At 34.0% G+C, this 19801-nt stretch overlaps 1 protein-coding gene across 1 annotated transcript in view; it reads right to left on the bottom strand.

Annotated features, from left to right (window-relative positions):
• The window catches only part of LOC125658266 (slit homolog 1 protein-like), a 229518-nt gene that overhangs the window by 29576 nt on the left and 180141 nt on the right, over positions 1-19801 (bottom strand). Inside the window, exons 6-8 of the mRNA XM_056149727.1 lie at positions 9825-9896; positions 3837-3908; positions 853-924 (exon numbers count right to left, since the gene is read on the bottom strand). Coding sequence (XP_056005702.1) covers positions 853-924; positions 3837-3908; positions 9825-9896 — 216 coding nt within the window. The remainder of the gene's footprint in view (positions 1-852; positions 925-3836; positions 3909-9824; positions 9897-19801) is intronic.

Raw genomic sequence — 19801 nt, 5'->3', positions numbered from 1 at the left:
GATCAGCTATCTTCAATCAGGGGAAGTATCAGAGTATAATATTTACCCTGTATTGTGCATGAATCCTTATACCATATGATTTACTGGTCAGAGTATTGCAGATTTATAAATCAGGAAATCATTTAGGTACATAAATTTGCATATACAACACTGTACAAGTGTATGGGATGAGAGAGAGAGAGAGAGAGAGAGAGAGAGAGAGAGAGAGAGAGAGAGAGAGAGAGAGAGAGAACAACGAGAGAGATAACAACAGAGAGATAACGACGATATATATATATATAACAACGAGAGATATAACGGAGAGAGAGAGAGAGAGAGAGAGAGAGAGAGAAAATAAAAAAGAAATATATCAACAGGCTGGTTTAATTGAATAAAAGGTTCCATCCACTCAAGGTTGTGTCAATTTTTTTCAGTCTTAATATTCAATTGTAACTTTACTGATTTAAGACAGTCTTAAAGTTTAAGACAGTTTCATGATCCCAAAACCTGTTGTTGCAAAAATCATCTTAATGTGATGTCCGGTTATTTGATAAAATGCAATACCGCGATATTGGAAAATATATAATATTCTACAAATAAGAATAGAGACTTCCTCATTTAGAACGTTTTCATGTGTGTCATGATCAGTTGATGTGAAATAGAATTAGGCTATGTTGACGCTTATCAACAGGTTACAAATACTTATATTTTATATGCATCAATATTAACGCTACTTACTTGTGCACTAATGATGATGAAATATGTTGCTGAACAGAAACCAATTGTTTTCTTTATTTACTTTCAATAAATATCATTTGTCCGAACATTAGTATAGCATAAGCATGTAATAATCATAAACATGTGGAGACTTACAGTGTCTGTAGATTTGTCAAACCCTCAAAAGCACCATTTTCTATCGTTGTTAATTGGTTACTATTCAGATATCTGAAAAAGAAAACGTATGACGTGTGACTACTGTGACATCACACAAAGTTGTACGTAATGTTTACAAATGTCACAAACAGCTCACTGAAATCAAAAATACCATCAAACTTGCATTTTAGTATTTCAAGTCAAAGATAATTAGGATTTCTATAGATCTTAGCGTACAATACTCATGATACACACGAAAATATTTGCTTTGGAATATTTTGAGTATATCAACTCTCATGCAACATTTGGGAGGATAATTTACAACAATATTCAGTAACGATATCAAGACATAAATTAGGTATCATCTTAATGTAATATCAGATAAAAAAAACCCTCAATAACATCCCAACAGTAACTTCATCTACGTGGGAATTTCAAATTTAGTTCAGTACGTTTAGATGTCGAGGGTGGACCACTCAGAATCGGTTATATATGACGTTAACCGATAATATGTTATACACAATTTATTTCTGACCATGAAACGTTCTACTTTCTCATTTTATTTAGTTCTGGACATGAAACGATCTACTTTCTCATTTTATTTAGTTCTGGCCATGAAACGTTCTACTTTCTCATTTTATTTAGTTCTGGCCATGAAACGTTCTACTTTCTCATTTCCCCATTCGCTCACCGTTTGTTAAGTGTGCCCTCACCGTTTATAGTTTTGAGTTCACCGTTTACCGACTGCTCTCGATTGATGTTTACAAGGTGTTCATCGTTTGCTCATCCTGCGCTCAAAGTGGGTTCAGCGTTCAGTCTTTTGTTTCAGAATAGTCATTAATAACTCCAAAGTGAAAACATCGATCTTTATAACGAGGACTAAACGTAGAAAGTAACGCCTGAGCAGGAGTGGAAGAAAGCTTACATCAGAATATTCAAATATCAAATGCATAATTTGATGACTACAACTTATAAATGAATTCATATTTATCTCTGACTGATTAACCGTTGACAGATTGATTATAAAACAAAATTTAAGAATACTCATAGTAAGGTTTTGCAATCGGAAAATCAAAATGTGTAGGTTTTTTTTAAATAATCGCTATGCCTAATCAAATATCCATATAATGTTGTTGCAGTAGTAAGAATTATTTCCACTAAGAAGAAATGAAATTGCTTTTGCATCATGTAAGTGTACACATATATCAGCTTAAACCATTCTCGATCGAGCCATAATTAGGAAGATATATTTCTTTACCGTCATGAAAACAACTAGTCGATTAGAAACTTAATTTTCACCTCAAAACAAGAATCATCGAGGTGGTCTAAAGGTAGAGCATTCACCCCGCATGCGGATGGCTGGGGTTCGAATCCCGGCCGCGACAGACCAAAGTTGCTAAAACGGATAGTGATAGTTCAATCTGAAGCAATAAACCCCTCAAATCAGCAGAAAATATAGATTCATGGATAATTCTCATCCTGTCAGTAATTCCTGCTCGTAACCTCCGTTGTGCATTGCCCTTGGAGGTCACCAGTTCGGAAAAAGCGAAAGAGAGGCACTGAACACGGTTAAATTCAATGCCTTTATTTATTTTGTCGATTGTGTGCGTAGATGTAGCAAAGAAGGATAACTCTGATTAATTTCAAATTCGGGCTCGGACTGCACATTATTCGTGTGCAAATGCAGACTCCAAGTAATGATTGTTTTCTTCTTCCACATTGTCAACAAACTCAGCCAGGTTAATAAATGTACTTTTGTAGTCGAAACGTTATAGTGAAACGGTCGTATGGGTACGTGCTACTTTCACATTTACGTCTACTTTACGAACTACGATCAGGCAGTGAAATGGACAATCGGGCGATCAATCCTGCGATATTTTGATCACATAAGAAGTCATATTTATGCCTAAACATTTGAAAACGCCCACTCTCAAATTTTCTGGGCTAGCGGTGTTACTTTTTGATTACAGGGATTTGACTTCTTTTCCTGTAAACAAACTTTTTACGTCAATACTCTGCTTATAGAAAAACAATTTTTTTTCATTATATGATTTTCAACGTCAAGATCCTGTGTTTTCGATCTACCGACGGTCTATTATTTCTTAAATAAATGATTTGTTCGCTTCTTGGTAGGGGCAGACATCTTCATCGCAGACATCACGTTCATGTTCTCTTACTCGCCTCAAAAATGCAATCAGCGCGGCCATTTTGAACGAACTTAACGATAGTCTTAGAAAGTTAAGACGGCTCTAAGGTAGTTTTAAAATTTAAGACAAAATACCAATCTTAAGTCCAAGTGATTTTTTTTGTGATCCACTTTAAGACCGGCTTTTTTAATAATTCTTTATTTTCTTCTATTCTGTAATATCAAGATAAGTGGTATATGCATTAATCTTCAATTTACAGAAAAGAATGTTTTATGAGAGAGAGAGAGAGAGAGAGAGAGAGAGAGAGAGAGAGAGAGAGAGAGAATAAATATATCAAAAGGCTGTTTCAATTGAATAAAAGGTTCCATCCACTCAAGGTTTTGTCATTTTTTTTTCAGTCTTAATATTCAAGTGCAACTTTACTGATTTAAGACAATCGTAAAGTTTAAGACAGTTTCATGATCCCAAAGCCTGTTGTTGCAAACCTTATCTTAATGTGATGTCCGGCTATTTGATAAAATGCAATGCCGCGATATTGGAAAATATATAATATTCTACAAATAAGAATAGAGACTTCCTCATTTAGAACGTTTTTATGTTTGTCATGATCAGTTGAAGTGAAATAGAATTAGTCTATGTTGAAGCTTATAAACAGGTTACAAATACTTATATTTTATATGCATCAATATTAATGCTACTTACTTGTGCACTAATGATGGTGAATTATGTTGCTGAACAGAAACCAATTGTTTTCTTTATTTACTTTCAATAAATATCATTTGTCCGAATATTAGTATATCATAAGCATGTAATAATCATAAACATGTAGAGACTTACAGTGTCTGTAGATTTGACAGACCCTCAAAAGCACCATTTTCTATCGTTGTTAATTGGTTAACCGACAGAAGTCTGAAAAAGAAAACGTATGACGTGTGACTACTGTGAAATCACACAAAGTTGTACGTAACGTTTACAAATATCAAAAACAGGTAAGTAAACGCTCGCTGAAATCAAACACACTATCAAACTTGTATTTCAGTATTTCAAGTCGATGGTAATTAGGATCTCTACAGATCTTAGGGTACAATGCCCATGATCAACAAGAAAGTGTTTGCTTTTGAATAAATTGGGTGTATCAAACATCATACGAAAGTTTGGAACATAGTTTTCGTGCCAACAACTTTATTATTTCTTTTATTTGGACTTCAACATCCACTCATTATTCAGTAACGATATTAAGACAAAAACTAGGCATCACCTTTATGTTGAAGCTTACAAACAGGTTAAAAATACTTATATTTCATATGCATCAATATCAACGCTACTTACTTGTTACACAATTTAGTTCTCGCCATGAAACGTTCTACTTTCTCATTTTATTTAGTTCTGGCCATGAAGCGTTCTACTTTCTCATTTTATTTAGTTCTGGCCATGAAACGTTCTACTTTCTCATTTTACTTAGTTCTGGCCATGAAGCGTTCTACTTTCTCATTTTATTTAGTTCTGGCCATGAAACGTTCTACTTTCTCATTTTATTTAGTTCTGGCCATGAAGCGTTCTACTTTCTCATTTTATTTAGTTCTGGTCATGAAACGTTCTACTTTCTCATTTTATTTAGTTCTGGCCATGAAGCGTTCTACTTTCTCATTTTATTTAGTTCTGGCCATGAAACGTTCTACTTTCTCATTTTTTCATTCGCTCACTGTTTGTTCAGTGTCTCTTCACCGTTTACAGTTTTGTGTTCACCGTTCACCGACCGCTCGCGATTGATGTTCACAAGGTGTTCATCGTTTGCTCATCCTGCGCTCAAAGTGGGTTCAGCGATCAGTCTTTTGTCTCTCTATAGTCATTAATAACTTGAAAGTGAAAGCATCGATCTTTATAACGAGGACTAAACGTAGAGAGTAATGCCTGAGCAGGAGTGGAAGAAAGCTTACATCAGAATATTCAAATATCAAATGTATAATTTGATGACTAAAACTTATAAATGAATTCATATTTATCTCTGACTGATTAAGCGTTGACAGATTGATTATAAAACAAAATTAAAAAATACTCATAGTAAGGTTTTGCAATCGGAAAATCAAAATGTGTAGGTTATTTTATAAAATAATCGCTATGCCTAATCAAATATTCATATAATGTTGTTGCAGTAGTAAGAATTATTTCCACTAAGAAGAAATGAAATTGCTTTTGTATCATGTAAGTGTAAACCATTCTCGATCGAGCCATAATTAGGAAGATATATTTCTTTACCGTCATGAAAACAACTAGTCGATTAGAAACTTCATTTTCACCTTGAAACAAGAATCATCGAAGTGGTCTAGAGGTAGAGCAATCGCCCCACATGCGGATGGCTGGGGTTCGAATCCCGGCCGCGACAAACCGAAATTGCTAAAACGCATAGTGATAGTTCAATCATCAAACGCTTGGCATCAGATGTGAATGTCATGGGTCCTCGGAGATGACCTTTTAAAAAGCGGATATCCCGTGTCACAGTAGGTGTGGCACGCTAAAGACTCCTCACTGTTCAATGGTCGTAAACGCCGAGCAGAGGATTAACTTTGAAGCCCTTCACCGATTTTGATGACGTCTCCATATGTGTGAAAAATTCTTGAGAGGGACGTTAAACAAGATACAATCAATCAATTGCCCTGAAACTTTATTTTTAACAAAGTGAAGATAAACTTATCTTACTGAGTGTGAAGATCGACCTTTACTTATATCATTAGGTTTAGATAGATCTAGCTTACTGAGTGTGAAGGTCGACCTTTACTTATGTCATTAGGTTTAAATGTAGCTTGCTGAGTGTGAAGATCGATCTTTACTTATGCCATTAGGTTTAAATGTATCTTACTGAGTGTGAATATCGACCTTTACTTATGGCATTAGGTATAAATGTAGCTTACTGAGTGTGAAGATCGACCTTTACTTATGTCATTAGGTTTAAATGTAGCTTGCTGAGTGTGAATATCGATCTTTACTTATGTCATTAGGTTTAAATGTAGCTTGCTGAGTGTGAAGATCGACCTTTACTTATGTCATTAGGTTTAAATGTAGCTTGCTGGGTGTGAAGATCGACCTTTACTTATGTCATTAGGTTTAAATGTAGCTTACTGAGTGTGAAGATCGACCTTTACTTATGTCATTAGGTTTAAATGTAGCTTGCTGAGTGTGAAGATCGACCTTTACTTATGTCATTAGGTTTAAATGTAGCTTGCTGGGTGTGAAGATCGACCTTTACTTATGTCATTAGGTTTAAATGTACAATGAATAGTACAATCCATGTTCTAATGATAAAGAACATGATTTTTGGTTGATTAAAAATGTGTCGGTAATGTCAACTTATTTCATAAGTATCCATATTAATTTTTACCCCTCTATTTGTAAAAGCATTGTGAATAAACATATTCATAGCATTTGTCGAATTAGACACTCTTGTTTAGTTTAGTTAAAGTTATTGACAATCTAATGAAAATCAGATCCTAAGATACGCTCACAATCGTTTCTTATGCAGAGTATACGGCGCGGATCTAAGAAGTCTGATTTTAACTAGATCGGGTTATTGAAACCTTGAGAAACATCTCATTGGTATGGTACAATCATGTAATAATCAAGTAACAATATATACTATAGTGAGTATAACAATGTATTGTTTTGCTTTACTTTTTTTATATTTACCTCACAATTAAAAATAGATACTTTAAACATTCTACACGTAGTACAGTACAATAGATATTTTTATCTGTATCAAGGATAGACAAATATTGCATATCTAAATACAGTCCATGGTTACACAAATAGCTCGGGTCTCTGTACATGTGATATAGATTTAATTCTTTCACACTGTTTACAAGTCTCTTCCCACCGTTGACACAGGGTACATACACTGTCCGTTGTTTGATACATCTCTCTTGACCTTTTTGGGTGTTTCTTAATTCCATGTATCCCAAAAGTTCGACCTCATAATTTTTGAAGCCGTTCAAGTACATCTGTATGTGACAGTTACTGCTACTATTCTTTCATGACCAATATACAAATGATGTTTGCACTATGCTTTGTTTAGACTGAATGAATATTTGAAACTGTGTAGAGAAGATTTTCAATGCTTGCACAGACACAGAATTAAAAGAAATGAATTCAATGCAGATATTATTCAGTGAGTCATTTTTCTCTATAACAATACGATAAAACAAAGTACTATTCATAATCAAGCCACATTTTTCGTTAAAAATGAAGATGCATAAAAGTGTGCTTGTAGATTTAATTGATCAATATAAGAAACAAGACTAACTGACAGGGTTAAACTGTAAGTATATAAGTTAGAATACGTCAACAGGGAATGACTAGGCCCTACATCTCAACATTTGATACTGTCAATCAGTGATAAACGTCGTTACAGATGCTTAACAATTTTCTAAATTATCCAGTAATTATCTTTCTTATCATTGATTTCTGTTTGATTAATCGTATGCTAACTATTTTTACTTTATGTATAAATTATTCAACAGCGTTTGAATATATCTTGTAAGAAACACACATACAAAATTATGTCATTGGAATACACCGGTGTCAGATACCTGTAGTAGTGACACTTCCCCAAGGGAAGTCTGGCTATATTGTAAGCCTTCTCTTAGGGAAGTCTCCCTATATAGTCAGTCTACGCCTTTAATGTGAGACTTCTCTCCCTTACTTTGATATCCAGAATAGTCCTTTTCGCTATAATTTACACTATCTATCGAAATAGAAGTACGGTTTCATTTATACACTTTACCAAAACATAATGTCCGGAAATTAGGTACCTTTAAAAAGATTGATTTTATAGCAGCCGATAGCATCTCTCGCCCAGTGCACAAGTTTGTGTCAACAATGAATATTTTTATATTTAATTTGTCTATGACTCTTTTGATATTCGAAGGACACCATAAATTTGGAGTGATAACCAGTCTAAATGAAAGAAACCTGATGTTCTATCATGGCACGCAATCAGAAGTGATCCAAGATTTCAGCTTAAGAGGAGCGGGAACGGGATGGGGTATGGACCAATTCTTAGAGGCAATGAGTCTAAAGAGTCCACCGTTATCCCTCCAGCGTGTCCATGGCTAAGCCCTAGTGGGGCATAGGGTGAAGTCCCCGGTCTTACAAAGTAAACCCCCACAGTAGGTTTCCCCTACGGAAAATCTACTTAGTATGTGGTTGGTTGATTGCTTAAATATTTTTAATGTCCTGGTCGACAATTTTTCACTCATATGCCGGTGAAGGGCTGGAAAAATTAGGCCTATTCTCAGCGCCTTTGAGCAGGAAGCAATCATTATCGTGCTGTGACACGGGGTCTCGGTGTTTGCGGTCTCATATTAAGGACAGCCCCATTTAGTCGCCTCTTACAACAAGCAAAGAATATTGAGAACTTATTCTATCCCAGATCCCCCACAGGATATTGAATCTGATTTAACGTTATGAATGGCTTTAAAATTAAATGAGTTTGTCATGTTACGGTATTGTATGGATTAAACATGATAAATACCGTTTTAGTATAACAGGATGAGCAGCATCACCTAGGTGTAAATTCCCACCGATTAGTGTTCAGTTAACCTTAGAAGTCATGTTAGGTAGACCCCAATGTAGACATTCATGATGACAATTAATGAAGACAACATGCATAATAATACTATTTATTTCAAATTTTGCAGCCCATCACCGGCAATGATGACGTCTCCATATGAGTGAAATACAGAGTGTATTCTCGAATTGGACGTTAAACAGTGCACAAACATCCACCATCAATATACCTTGAAATAGCCTAACAAAATTACTCATTTCGACATCGATAATATATGATAGATAGATAAGAGGTAGAAACAGTGATTGTCAGGGCGAGAGAATATTTACATAGAATAAAAAACTAAAAGCAAACACACACACACACACACACACACACACACACACACACACACACACACACACACACACACACACACACACACATATATATATATATATATATATATATAGTAAAAAAAATTAAATAATAAAATCCAATGCTCAAACTTTTATCTATAGCGCTTTACAACAATATTCAGTAACGATATCAAGACATAAAGTAGGCATCATCTTTATGTAATATCAGATAAAAAAAGCCCAATAACATCCCAATAGTAACTTCATCTACGTGGGAATTTCAAATTTACTTCAGTACATTTAGATGTCGAAGGTCGAAAACTCAGAATCGGTTATATAGGACGTTAACCGAGAATATGTTATACAAAATTTAGTTCTGATCATGAAACGTTCTACTTTCTCATTTCATTTAGTTATGGTCATGAAACGTTCTACTTTCTCATTTTATTTAGTTCTGACCATGAAACGTTCTACTTTCTCATTTTATTTAGTTCTGACCATGAAACGTTCTACTTTCTCATTTTATTTATCACTGAAATCAAACACACTATCAAAGTTGCATTTCAGTATTTCAAGTCGATGATAATTAGGATCTCTACAGATCTTAGGGTACAATACCCATGATCAACAAAAAAGTGTTTGCGTTTGAATGAATTGGGTGTATCAAATATCATACGAAAGTTTGGGACATAGTTTTCGTGCCCACAACTTTATAATGTCTTTTATTTGGACTTCAACATTCACTCATTATTCAGTAACGATATTAAGACAAAAATTAGGCATCACCTTTATGTTGAAGCTTATAAACAGGTTAAAAATACTTATATTTCATATGCATCAATATCAACGCTACTTAATTGTACACCAATGACGGTGAATATTAGTATAGCATAAGCATGTAATAATCATAAACATGTAGAGACTTACATTGTCTGTAGATTTGACAGACCCTCAAAAGCACCATTTTCTATCGTTGTTAATTGGTTACCATACAGATGTCTGAAAAAGAAAACGTATGACGTGTGACTACTGTGACATCACACAAAGCTGTACGCAATGTTTACAAATACCACAAACAGGTAAAGAAACGCTCACTGAAATCAAACACACTATCAAATTTGCATTTTAGTATTTCAAGTCAAAGATAATTAGGATTGCTATAGATCTTAGCGTACAATACTCATGATACACAGGAAAATATTTGCTTTGGAATGTTTTGAGTATATCAACTCTCATGCAACATTTTGAAAGATAATTTACAACAATATTCAGTAACGATGTCAAGACATAAATTAGGCATCATCTTAATGTAATATCAGATAAAAAAAAAACCTCAATAACATCCCAACAGTAACTTCATCTACGTGGGAATTTCAAATTTAGTTCAGTACGTTTAGATGTCGAGGGTGGAAAACTCAGAATCGGTTATATAGGACGTTAACCGAGAATATGTTATTCACAATTTCGTTCTGGCCATGAAGCGTTCTACTTTCTCATTTTATTTTGTTCTGGCCATGAAACATTCTACTTTCTCATTTTATTTAGTTCTGGCCATGAAACGTTCTACTTTCTCATTTTGTTTAGTTCTGGCCATGAAACGTTCTACTTTCTCATTTTATTTAGTTCTGGCCATGAAACGTTCTACTTTCTCATTTTCCCATTCGCTCACCGATTGTTCAGTGTGCTTTCACCGTTTACAATTTTGCGTTCACCGTTCACCGACCACTCGTGATTGATGTTCACAAGGTGTCATGAAAACAACTAGTCAATTAGAAACTTCATTTTCACCTTGAAACAAAAATCATCGAGGTGGTCTAGAGGTAGAACATTCGTCCCGCATGCGGATGACTGGGGTTCGAATCCCGGCCGCGACAGACCAAAGTTGCTAAAACGGATAGTGATAGTTCAATCGTCAAACGCTCGCCATCAGATGTGAATGTCGTGGGTCCTCGGAGATTACCTTAAAACGGATGTCCCGTGTCACAGCAGGTGTGGCACGCTAAAGACTCCTCAATGTTCAATGGTCGTAAGCGCCGAGCAGAGGATTAAATTTGAAGCCCTTCACCGATTTTGATGACGTCTCCATATGTGTGAAAAATTCTTGAGAGGGACGTTAAACAAGATACAATCAATCAATCACCCTGAAGCTTTATTTTTAACAAAGTGAAAATAGACCTAGGTTACTGAATGTGAAGATCGACCTTTACTTATGTCATTAGGTTTAAATGTAGCTTGCTGAGTGTGAAGATCGACCTTTATTTATGTCATTAGGTTTAAATGTAGCTTGCTGAGTGTGAAGATCGATCTTTACTTATGTCATTAGGTTTAAATAGACCTAGCTTACTGAGTGTTAATATCGACCTTTACTTATGTCATTAGGTTTAAATGTAGCTTGCTGAGTGTGAAGATCGACCTTTACTTATGTCATTAGGTTTAAATGTAGCTCACTGAGTGTGAAGATCGACCTTTACTTATGTCATTAAGTTTAAATGTACAATGAATAGTACAATCCATGTTCTAATGGTAAAGAACATGATTTGTGGTTGATTAAAAATTTGTCGGTAATGTCTACATATTTGATAAGTATCCATATTGATTTCTACTACTCTATTTGTAAAAGCATTGCGAATAAATATATTCATAGCATTTGTCGAATTAGACACTCTTGTTTAGTTTAGTTAAAGTTATTGACAATCTAATCAAAATCAGATCCTAAGATACACTCACAATCGCTTCTTACGCAGAGTATAAGGCGCGGATCTAAGAAGTCTGATTTTAACTAGATCGGGTTGTTGAAACCTTGAGAAATATCTCATTGGTATGGTACAATTATGTAATAATCAAGTAAATGTAACAGTGACAGGAAAAAGACAGTGAGACATATCTTGCCAAATTGATATCGGATCCAGAATATTGAAATACCCGTCATTATTTGCCTGTGTTGTAATATCTCAACGTAGATCAATTTGATACTCCACCTCGGACTTGAAATCATTATTTTCTGGTTCAAGAAGTTCTATAGTATCGAAATAAACATTGAAAATGATATCTAATTTTATTTTTTCTTTGCCAATTGTGTTACATTAATATGAATTAATACGATTTCATTTTATTAAATTTTCCTCGCACAAAGCTCAGATGTCGTCGTATGCTTTTAACCAAACTCTTCATTATATTGTGTATTCAAAACATTAAATTTATTGAAAAGTATTTGTATAACCAAGATATAAAATAACGTGATATAAATCAGTTTTGACTAATTAATTTAAAATGGCATATTATTTCATAAATAACATGAAAGTTGATTTTTTTGAATTATTTTCATTATGCCATTTGGACGTACTTATTGAGAAAGACTGCGTAGCGTTTTTCTATGAAAGACGTTTTTTAAAGATGCTAATGGAAATCACGACGTTTTAACTTGTAAAAAGACATCTTTAAAATGTGCGTTTGTCATTGAAAAGTTTTACGACTTTAGCGCAATGTTTGCAAAGCATATGATAGTATAATATTATGATTAATATTTATATCCATAATATTGAAGGCTTAAGAGTTACGCTGTAAAGTTTATGTATAATTTGGGCGGGGAGGGAGTGTGTGCCCGGCAATGTTTATGCATGCATGGGGATGTTTTTCTAAAGCTATCCATGCTTGTAAAATTTCATGAATTTCGAATTTTCTGATGAGATGATTTTTGTACAGTATGTGCAGGTTTTTAGATTACATATGTATAACATTTACCGTAGAGAATGTTACATACAAAGATTGATAGAGTATTTGTTTACTTGAGTAACTTTTATCAAAAGTTAGGTGATTAGTCTTTCCTATGAAATACGTATATATGCATTTGTTTCTATACAGTTGCAGTAAATAAAACACATACACACGCATTCATGTGTTAATAGACAAATGTACATTTACAAGAAAGTTGACTTTGAAGTGGGTTGCATCAGTACAAATACATTTCTTTTAGCCAAAGTAGAATAAATAGCTCAACTTCTATTTTTAAAACATTGTTATCCGTCTCTATCAATTTGTATCGTTTTTGGATTTTTAGGCTTGATAAGAAAATGTACATTGCATCAGCAATAAAATGAAAGACTTGCTGGAAAGGAAGTCGGTGTATCTTTGTTATTGACCTTGGAATATCATTATATTAAATGCTACAATGAATGGAGTGTGACCTTTACATTTCCATACTATGCCGTGACAGGTCAAAGACATTGTGATAATCAGAAGCATTACTACCTCCCTAAAGCTATAATGTAATTTGTATGTATTCCTATAAAATGCTGCATCACACGTGTCTTTCTACAGACATACGATGGGATACTAAATCATTTCATTTATCTAAGTCATTTGTAGTCAAATATATCAACGATAACATTGTCTGTTGTTTTTTTTTCAGGGATAAAACTTGATTTGATTTGATTTGATGTTTTCCGCCACACTCAACAATTTTTCAGTTATATGGTGGCGCCCATATTTTGTTGGTGGAAGAGAGAACCCAGATACCATGCACCTGGGAAGAGATCACCGACCTTCCGAAAGTAAATTGGGAAACTTTCTCACTTTAAAACAGTGTGAAAAGATGAGAATAAAAAAATTGAAAATATAGAGAAAATTATTTAGTGTGGTCTATAGATAGTTTTGAAAGTATTATGTTGTTCGTTCAATCAAAGTAATCGCATCTTAAATTCGAGATAACACACAAGAGCGAGTTTTAAACATAGTCAACATAACCTATGCATCTTCAAAACAACAGTGTACTATCATATCTTAAAGATTGGTTTTCCTTTTAGTTCTAGAATTCTATTCTGCAAGTGTTCAAATGAACCAAGTGTGTGTTGCCTTAGAACAATAGATATATGAAAATATTAATTTTCATTCATATGTCGATCGCACACCAGTTTATCCCAGTGAACTCGATATAAATGATACAACGTCTTAAACATATGTTTCCTACTTGGATGTTTTACTGAGCAAAGACTTTGATAGTAAATTAATAAATCAACTTCGTGACAAATAGGATTAAATCCGATTTTCTACCGTTAAAAACTCATATTTATATTTTATTTCTACTCGTATATCTGTTTGTATCTTCTAACTGGTTTGATACGCGAGAACTTGCCCTGCATATGATCAATTTCTAAATCAATGCTGTCTGACATGTTTCATACCGATAGTTAGGCTGTTCTTGGCACACTGATTTTGACTACATATAACTCCGTTTACCTGATCAGGATATAGGGCTCACGGCGAGTGTGACTGGTCGATAGGGAATGCTTACTCCTCCTGAGCACCTGATCCCACCTCTGGTTTGTCCAGGGGTCTGTTTGTCCAACTATCTATTTTGTATTTCTTATGGGAATTATGATATTGATCACTGTTCGTTATCTTCACCTTTCATTATACTGACAAAATCGTTTATGTTTCAGTAGTCGTTTAAAGTCATTATTCTACAACGGGGTATAGAGTACTTGGTATGCAATTTCGCCTACATAAATACCTGGTTTTTCAATATCATTTTTTACAAATATTCTGCTATACAATGTCAGTTTATACTTGTGTTTACTCTAATTACTTAGTAAAGATATCGATATGTTGATAGTATCTTTAAATGATAAGCATAAACATCACCGTGATTATATAGAGTATATAGTAAATGTAACGTAATGGGCATACAAATTGCAAACCGTTGCAAAAGGCCACCTTAAACCAGAAATAAAACACTGAAATCGTTTTACTTGATTATGACTGTATATAAGTCCGTTTGAGGAAATTTTGTTTAAGGTGGCCCTCTTGTTGAAAATGGATAAAATATGAAAAAATCGTTATCAAAATTTACCTTGAGATTTAGCAGCCTGTCAAACGTTAAACCGTTAAACCCACATGCCTAGGTGGCCTAGTGGTTTAGGTGCTCGGTAATCTTACACTTAAACCATACATTCCGAGTTCAAATGTAATATTTTTCCAATTTTTTTTTTTTTTTGCTTTTCATTTTTGGAGTGGTCTCTTTATTAGGGGAAGATTAAATGTAATACATATATTATAACAAATATTAGTCATTTTCATCATAACTTCCAATATTTGCAAGTTACGACTTAAAGAAAGGGATTTATTCCGAGATTATTGTAGTTCCGTTTGTTTACACTAACATGTTCCTGTGTGCACAGGCTTTTCGAACCGTAATGTGGCTGACGAAAAGCTAAACAAATACTACAAGAAAACGGACACAAATGCACAGCATGTAATAAGTAAAAATAGTCAAGGGAGGAAAAGAACTGTTATACAGTTTGACTTCTCAAAAGAAAATATAAAAACGCATGTAGCAACTGTCATACGATATTTTGCCAAAGCTAAACACTTGAATTATCAACCAAAGGCAAATGAACTGATGGCACCATTAAAGGCGCTGCAGTCATGTCAGAACAGTGAGTTAAGTAATGCCATAGGTAAAGGGGTTGTTGTGTAATATGAATGCACATGTCTATGAATGTTGTTTACAGGAACATGTGTTTGTCATTTTCTCGTATTTTGTTTACAGGTTTTATGAGATTGGTCGGTATACAGTAAAACTCTTATAGAGCTAATTTCTGGGGACTCTCTAAAAAACTTCGCTATAAGCGTAATTCGCTATATGTTTATAGCGAATTCAAAATTCAAATATAACGAATTCGTTATAAAACTGATTTGTTCTACATGTATAACAGTTATATAAGAAAACAGCAATGTATGACAAACGGGATGAGTTCAACTTTTCCATCGTCAACTTCCCATATTTATATAGCAATATTCCATTATCACCTGCATATGGTGTTTATATATCTCAACTGATTAGATATGCAAGAGCTTGTTCTGCGTATAGTCAGTTTTTAAATCGAGGTAAGCTACTGACTAACAAGTTGATAGTACAGGGATTTCAACAGTCTGGATTGAAGTCAGCTTTTCGCAAATTCTATTGTCGTTATAACGATCTACTTCGTCAGTACAACCTTGCATTGGGTCAAATGCTGTCTGACGTCTTTCATACCGATTGTCAAGTCGTTCTTGGTACACTGATTTTGACTGCGGATAACTCCGTTTACCTGATCAGGATATAGGGCTCACGGCGGGTGTGACCGGTCAACAGGGGATGCTTACTCCTCCTAGGCACCTCTGGTGTGTCCAGGGGTCCGTGTTTGCCCAACTATCTATTTTGTATTGCTTATAGGAGTTATGAGATTGGTCACTGTTCCTTATCTTCACCTTGCATATATTTGCGTTTGTATTGTCTTTAAGAGAAATGAAGCCTATATATTTTCGAGAAGAAATATTTTTATGCAAGAAATATACACATTGATTTATGTATGATAATTTATCTTGATGGATTATTAAGTCATGCAAGAACATGTCGAGAGAAAAATGTCAACAGAATTTTGTGTATTACATATACATGTACAGTCTATTGCAATTGTCATTTACTTGTTGTTTTACACAAATAAAGGAGTGTATTATAAAATAAATGCAATCAAACTTCAAATTTAATTAACAAGAATAGTAAACAATACCGACAATATATTTCCTAAACGTATGTGTAACTATTGTTTTGCGTTAACAACCTTTTTTCAAAAAATACAAACGGAAATTTTGTAATAAATGTGAATCCTTTATGTCAATGGAAAACGATTGTTAAAAATTACAAAGAGTTTAAAATGAAAAAAAAAATTCGTTATAGAAGGTGATTTTTACGTTCAGTTTTAATTCTAGGGGAATGGGAATTTACTTCGTTATATCCGTAAATTCGCTATATCCGTGTTCGTTATAGACGCAGATTTTTATATAGAATATATAAAGAATTTGCCGGGGAAATCGTTTTCACTTCGTTAAAGTCGTATTTTCGCTATATCCGTGTTAGCTATATTCGAGTTTTACTGTATTTGTTATGTTCAACTTCTTTTGTATATCACTGTTGCGGATTTTATATGTCTAAGTGTAAGATATCGGATGTTTAATTGTGAGAATGTTCCCATTTTAGATCATCGTTTAAAGGTTGCATTTCTAATATTTTTCATTTTAGTTTGATTAAGTTGGTTCATCAATCACAATTGTAAATTTAAAATTTTCTTCTTTCCTGCTATTTCAATGGAATCTGAGTAAAAACTCGTGAAACAATGAGGTTTACCATTTTTAGCTGAATTTGAGTAAAATAAGATCACAAAACAATGCCAAGTGATAGATTTGACACAAATCAAATCCTGCGTTTTAAGACATATATTTTATTGAAAGTAGATACTAACGTTAAACTAACAACTCAATTTTATGACAAACTGGATGATTTCAGCTTCTCCATCATCAATTTCCCATTTTTATGTAGCAATATTCCATTACCACATGCATATGGTGTTTATATCTCTCGACTGATTCGATAGGCAAGAATGTGTTCTGCGTATGATCAGTTTTTAAATCGAGACACGCTACTGACAAACATGGTGATAATGCAAGGAATTTGACAGTCTCGTTTAAAGTAAGCATTTTGCAAAAGTTTTGGTCGTTATAACAATCTAGTTTGCCAATACAACCTATCAGTGGGTCAAATGCTGTCTGACTTGTTCCATGCCGGTTACAAAGAAACTCTTGACCCACTAATTTTGACAGATAATTCCGTTTACCTGAACAAGATATCGGGCTCAAGGTGCGTTTGACTGGTCGACAGGGGATGCTTACTCCTCTTAGGCACATTATCTCACTACTGGTATGACAAGGTGTCCGTGTTTTTCTAACTCTTTATTTGGTATGCCTTATAGGGGTTATGAGATTGATCACGGTTCGTTATCTTCACCTTTTATATATCTATATATAAAGGAATACTAGAGTGTACAATGTGTCCGGAAGTTTTATTTAATCTTAACATCTCATGCTAGTTGTTGATGATAATTTTAAATGATCCTATCCTATTTTCGCCTTTTCTTGATTATATCACTTTTTAAAGGGGCGTGTCCCTTCATTTAAACATGCTTTATAACTTATTATGATTTGTGCCAAGTTGGAATGAAATTGGTTCAGTGGTTCTGGAAAATTCCCAACTTTTGTCTGTTGCCTACTCCTAATACTTCTGTTTCTAGAAATTCGTAAGATTATTTATTTAATGAAAGGTGGTCTGAAAAAGAAATTCCATTGCAAACAATTTATGTCACAACAACTTAAAGTTGAAGAATATTAATATCAGTGAGAGGTCATGTTTAATGTTACATTAATTGCTTAATTATGTAAAACGTATACAGTATCAAATTGATGCACCAGATGCGCATTTCGACAAATAATGTCTCTTCAGTGATGCTCAACCGAAATGTTTGAAGTCCAAAATAACTATGAAGTTTTGGAGCTAAATATAGCCAAAAACAGCGTACCAAAAAAGTGGAGCCAAATTCGTCCAAGGGTAAGAGCTATGCACGAGGGAGATAATCCTTAATTTGGAAATGAATTTCTAAATTTTATAACAGCAATTAAATATACATCCGTATTTTCAAGTTAGTAACGAAGTACTAAGCTACTGGGCTGTAGAGACCCTCGGGGACTAACAGTCCACCAGCAGAGGTCTCGGCCCAGGGGTCATAATGTAAAACGTATACGGTACCAATTTTGATGCACCAGATGCGCATTTCGACAAATAATGTCTCTTCAGTGATGCTCAACCGAAATGTTTGAAATCCAAAATAACTATGAAGTTTTGGAGCTGTACACTGTTTGATACTGCAACACACGTTTATATTGTTTTTCCTAAAACTACAGTAATACACTTTAACGCCCAGTGACGCCTTTTGACGCCTTTAAAGTGCCGACGGGATTAAATTGGTGGCGTTTTATTAATAATTGGAATATAATGAAACAAATTATATTTTCAAAACGTAGAGTATATACTAAACAATTTTTCTACTCAAAGTTTTTCTGTACGATGTTGGCAACTTATCGAAAACATGTTTTGAAAATCGGACATCGTTGCCGGAAAGTAAGATAATTAAGCCGTAATGACAAAAATTGTGTTATTTTCTGTTTGTTACATCTTTTATAATAAAGACAATGATTAAAAATAAATATCATATTTGGAAAGCTTGAACCATTTGCTACATTTTTTCGGCGCTGTAACCATACAGTTACCACAGCCAGTATTGCGAGACACACTAGGAAGAAACTTAGTGAAAGTAAGCGGCGGTGCAATCGGTGCAGTTCCCTAGGCGTGAGGCGAGGTACAATGTATGGGTGCAATGTTTGCAATATTCACCTCTGTAAAGGTGCATGTGTCCCATCACACCATGTTAAGAATCTGCTACCTCACGATTAGCTGTTGATATTGTTGTATGTTATGAGAACCAGCATATTCTCATTACCTTTAAATGCTTTTGATTGCTCTGTTTTGATTACTGGTATAAGCCATTTGCTGTTACTGTAATACCTATAAGTACATGTACTATTTTACAAACTATTTTGTATTTATGCATCAATTTTATCATAAGATTTGAACTTGTACTGTTTATGTTTTTATGATATCAGTACTTACATGAAGTAGATATTGTGATACAAAGTGTAGTTTATTGAACAGTTTTTCTATTTCAAGGGAAGAAAAAGGTGAAAAAATGATATTAGCCATTTTTTAAGTTTTGAAGGAAAGTAAGAAAAAGTAATGGCATTTAAGTGTAACATGCACATTTAGTACTTCAATGTTTATGTATATCTAGAATAAATATCACTATTTTGTAAATGTGAATACTCTGTACATGTTTTTGAATACAAATAATCCTAATTATATTTAAATGATGAATGTTAATCATTTAGTTTGAGTGTATTATAAATAGAAAAGGGTTAAAAAAAAACCTACAGCACATTTTTGTAGTTTGTGGGCTCATTTCGTTGTCATGGCAACGGTT

Source organism: Ostrea edulis, chromosome 9 (assembly GCF_947568905.1).
Source record: "Ostrea edulis chromosome 9, xbOstEdul1.1, whole genome shotgun sequence".
In the NCBI taxonomy this organism is placed as follows: domain Eukaryota; kingdom Metazoa; phylum Mollusca; class Bivalvia; order Ostreida; family Ostreidae; genus Ostrea; species Ostrea edulis.
This window is presented reverse-complemented; position numbering and strand designations above follow the sequence as displayed.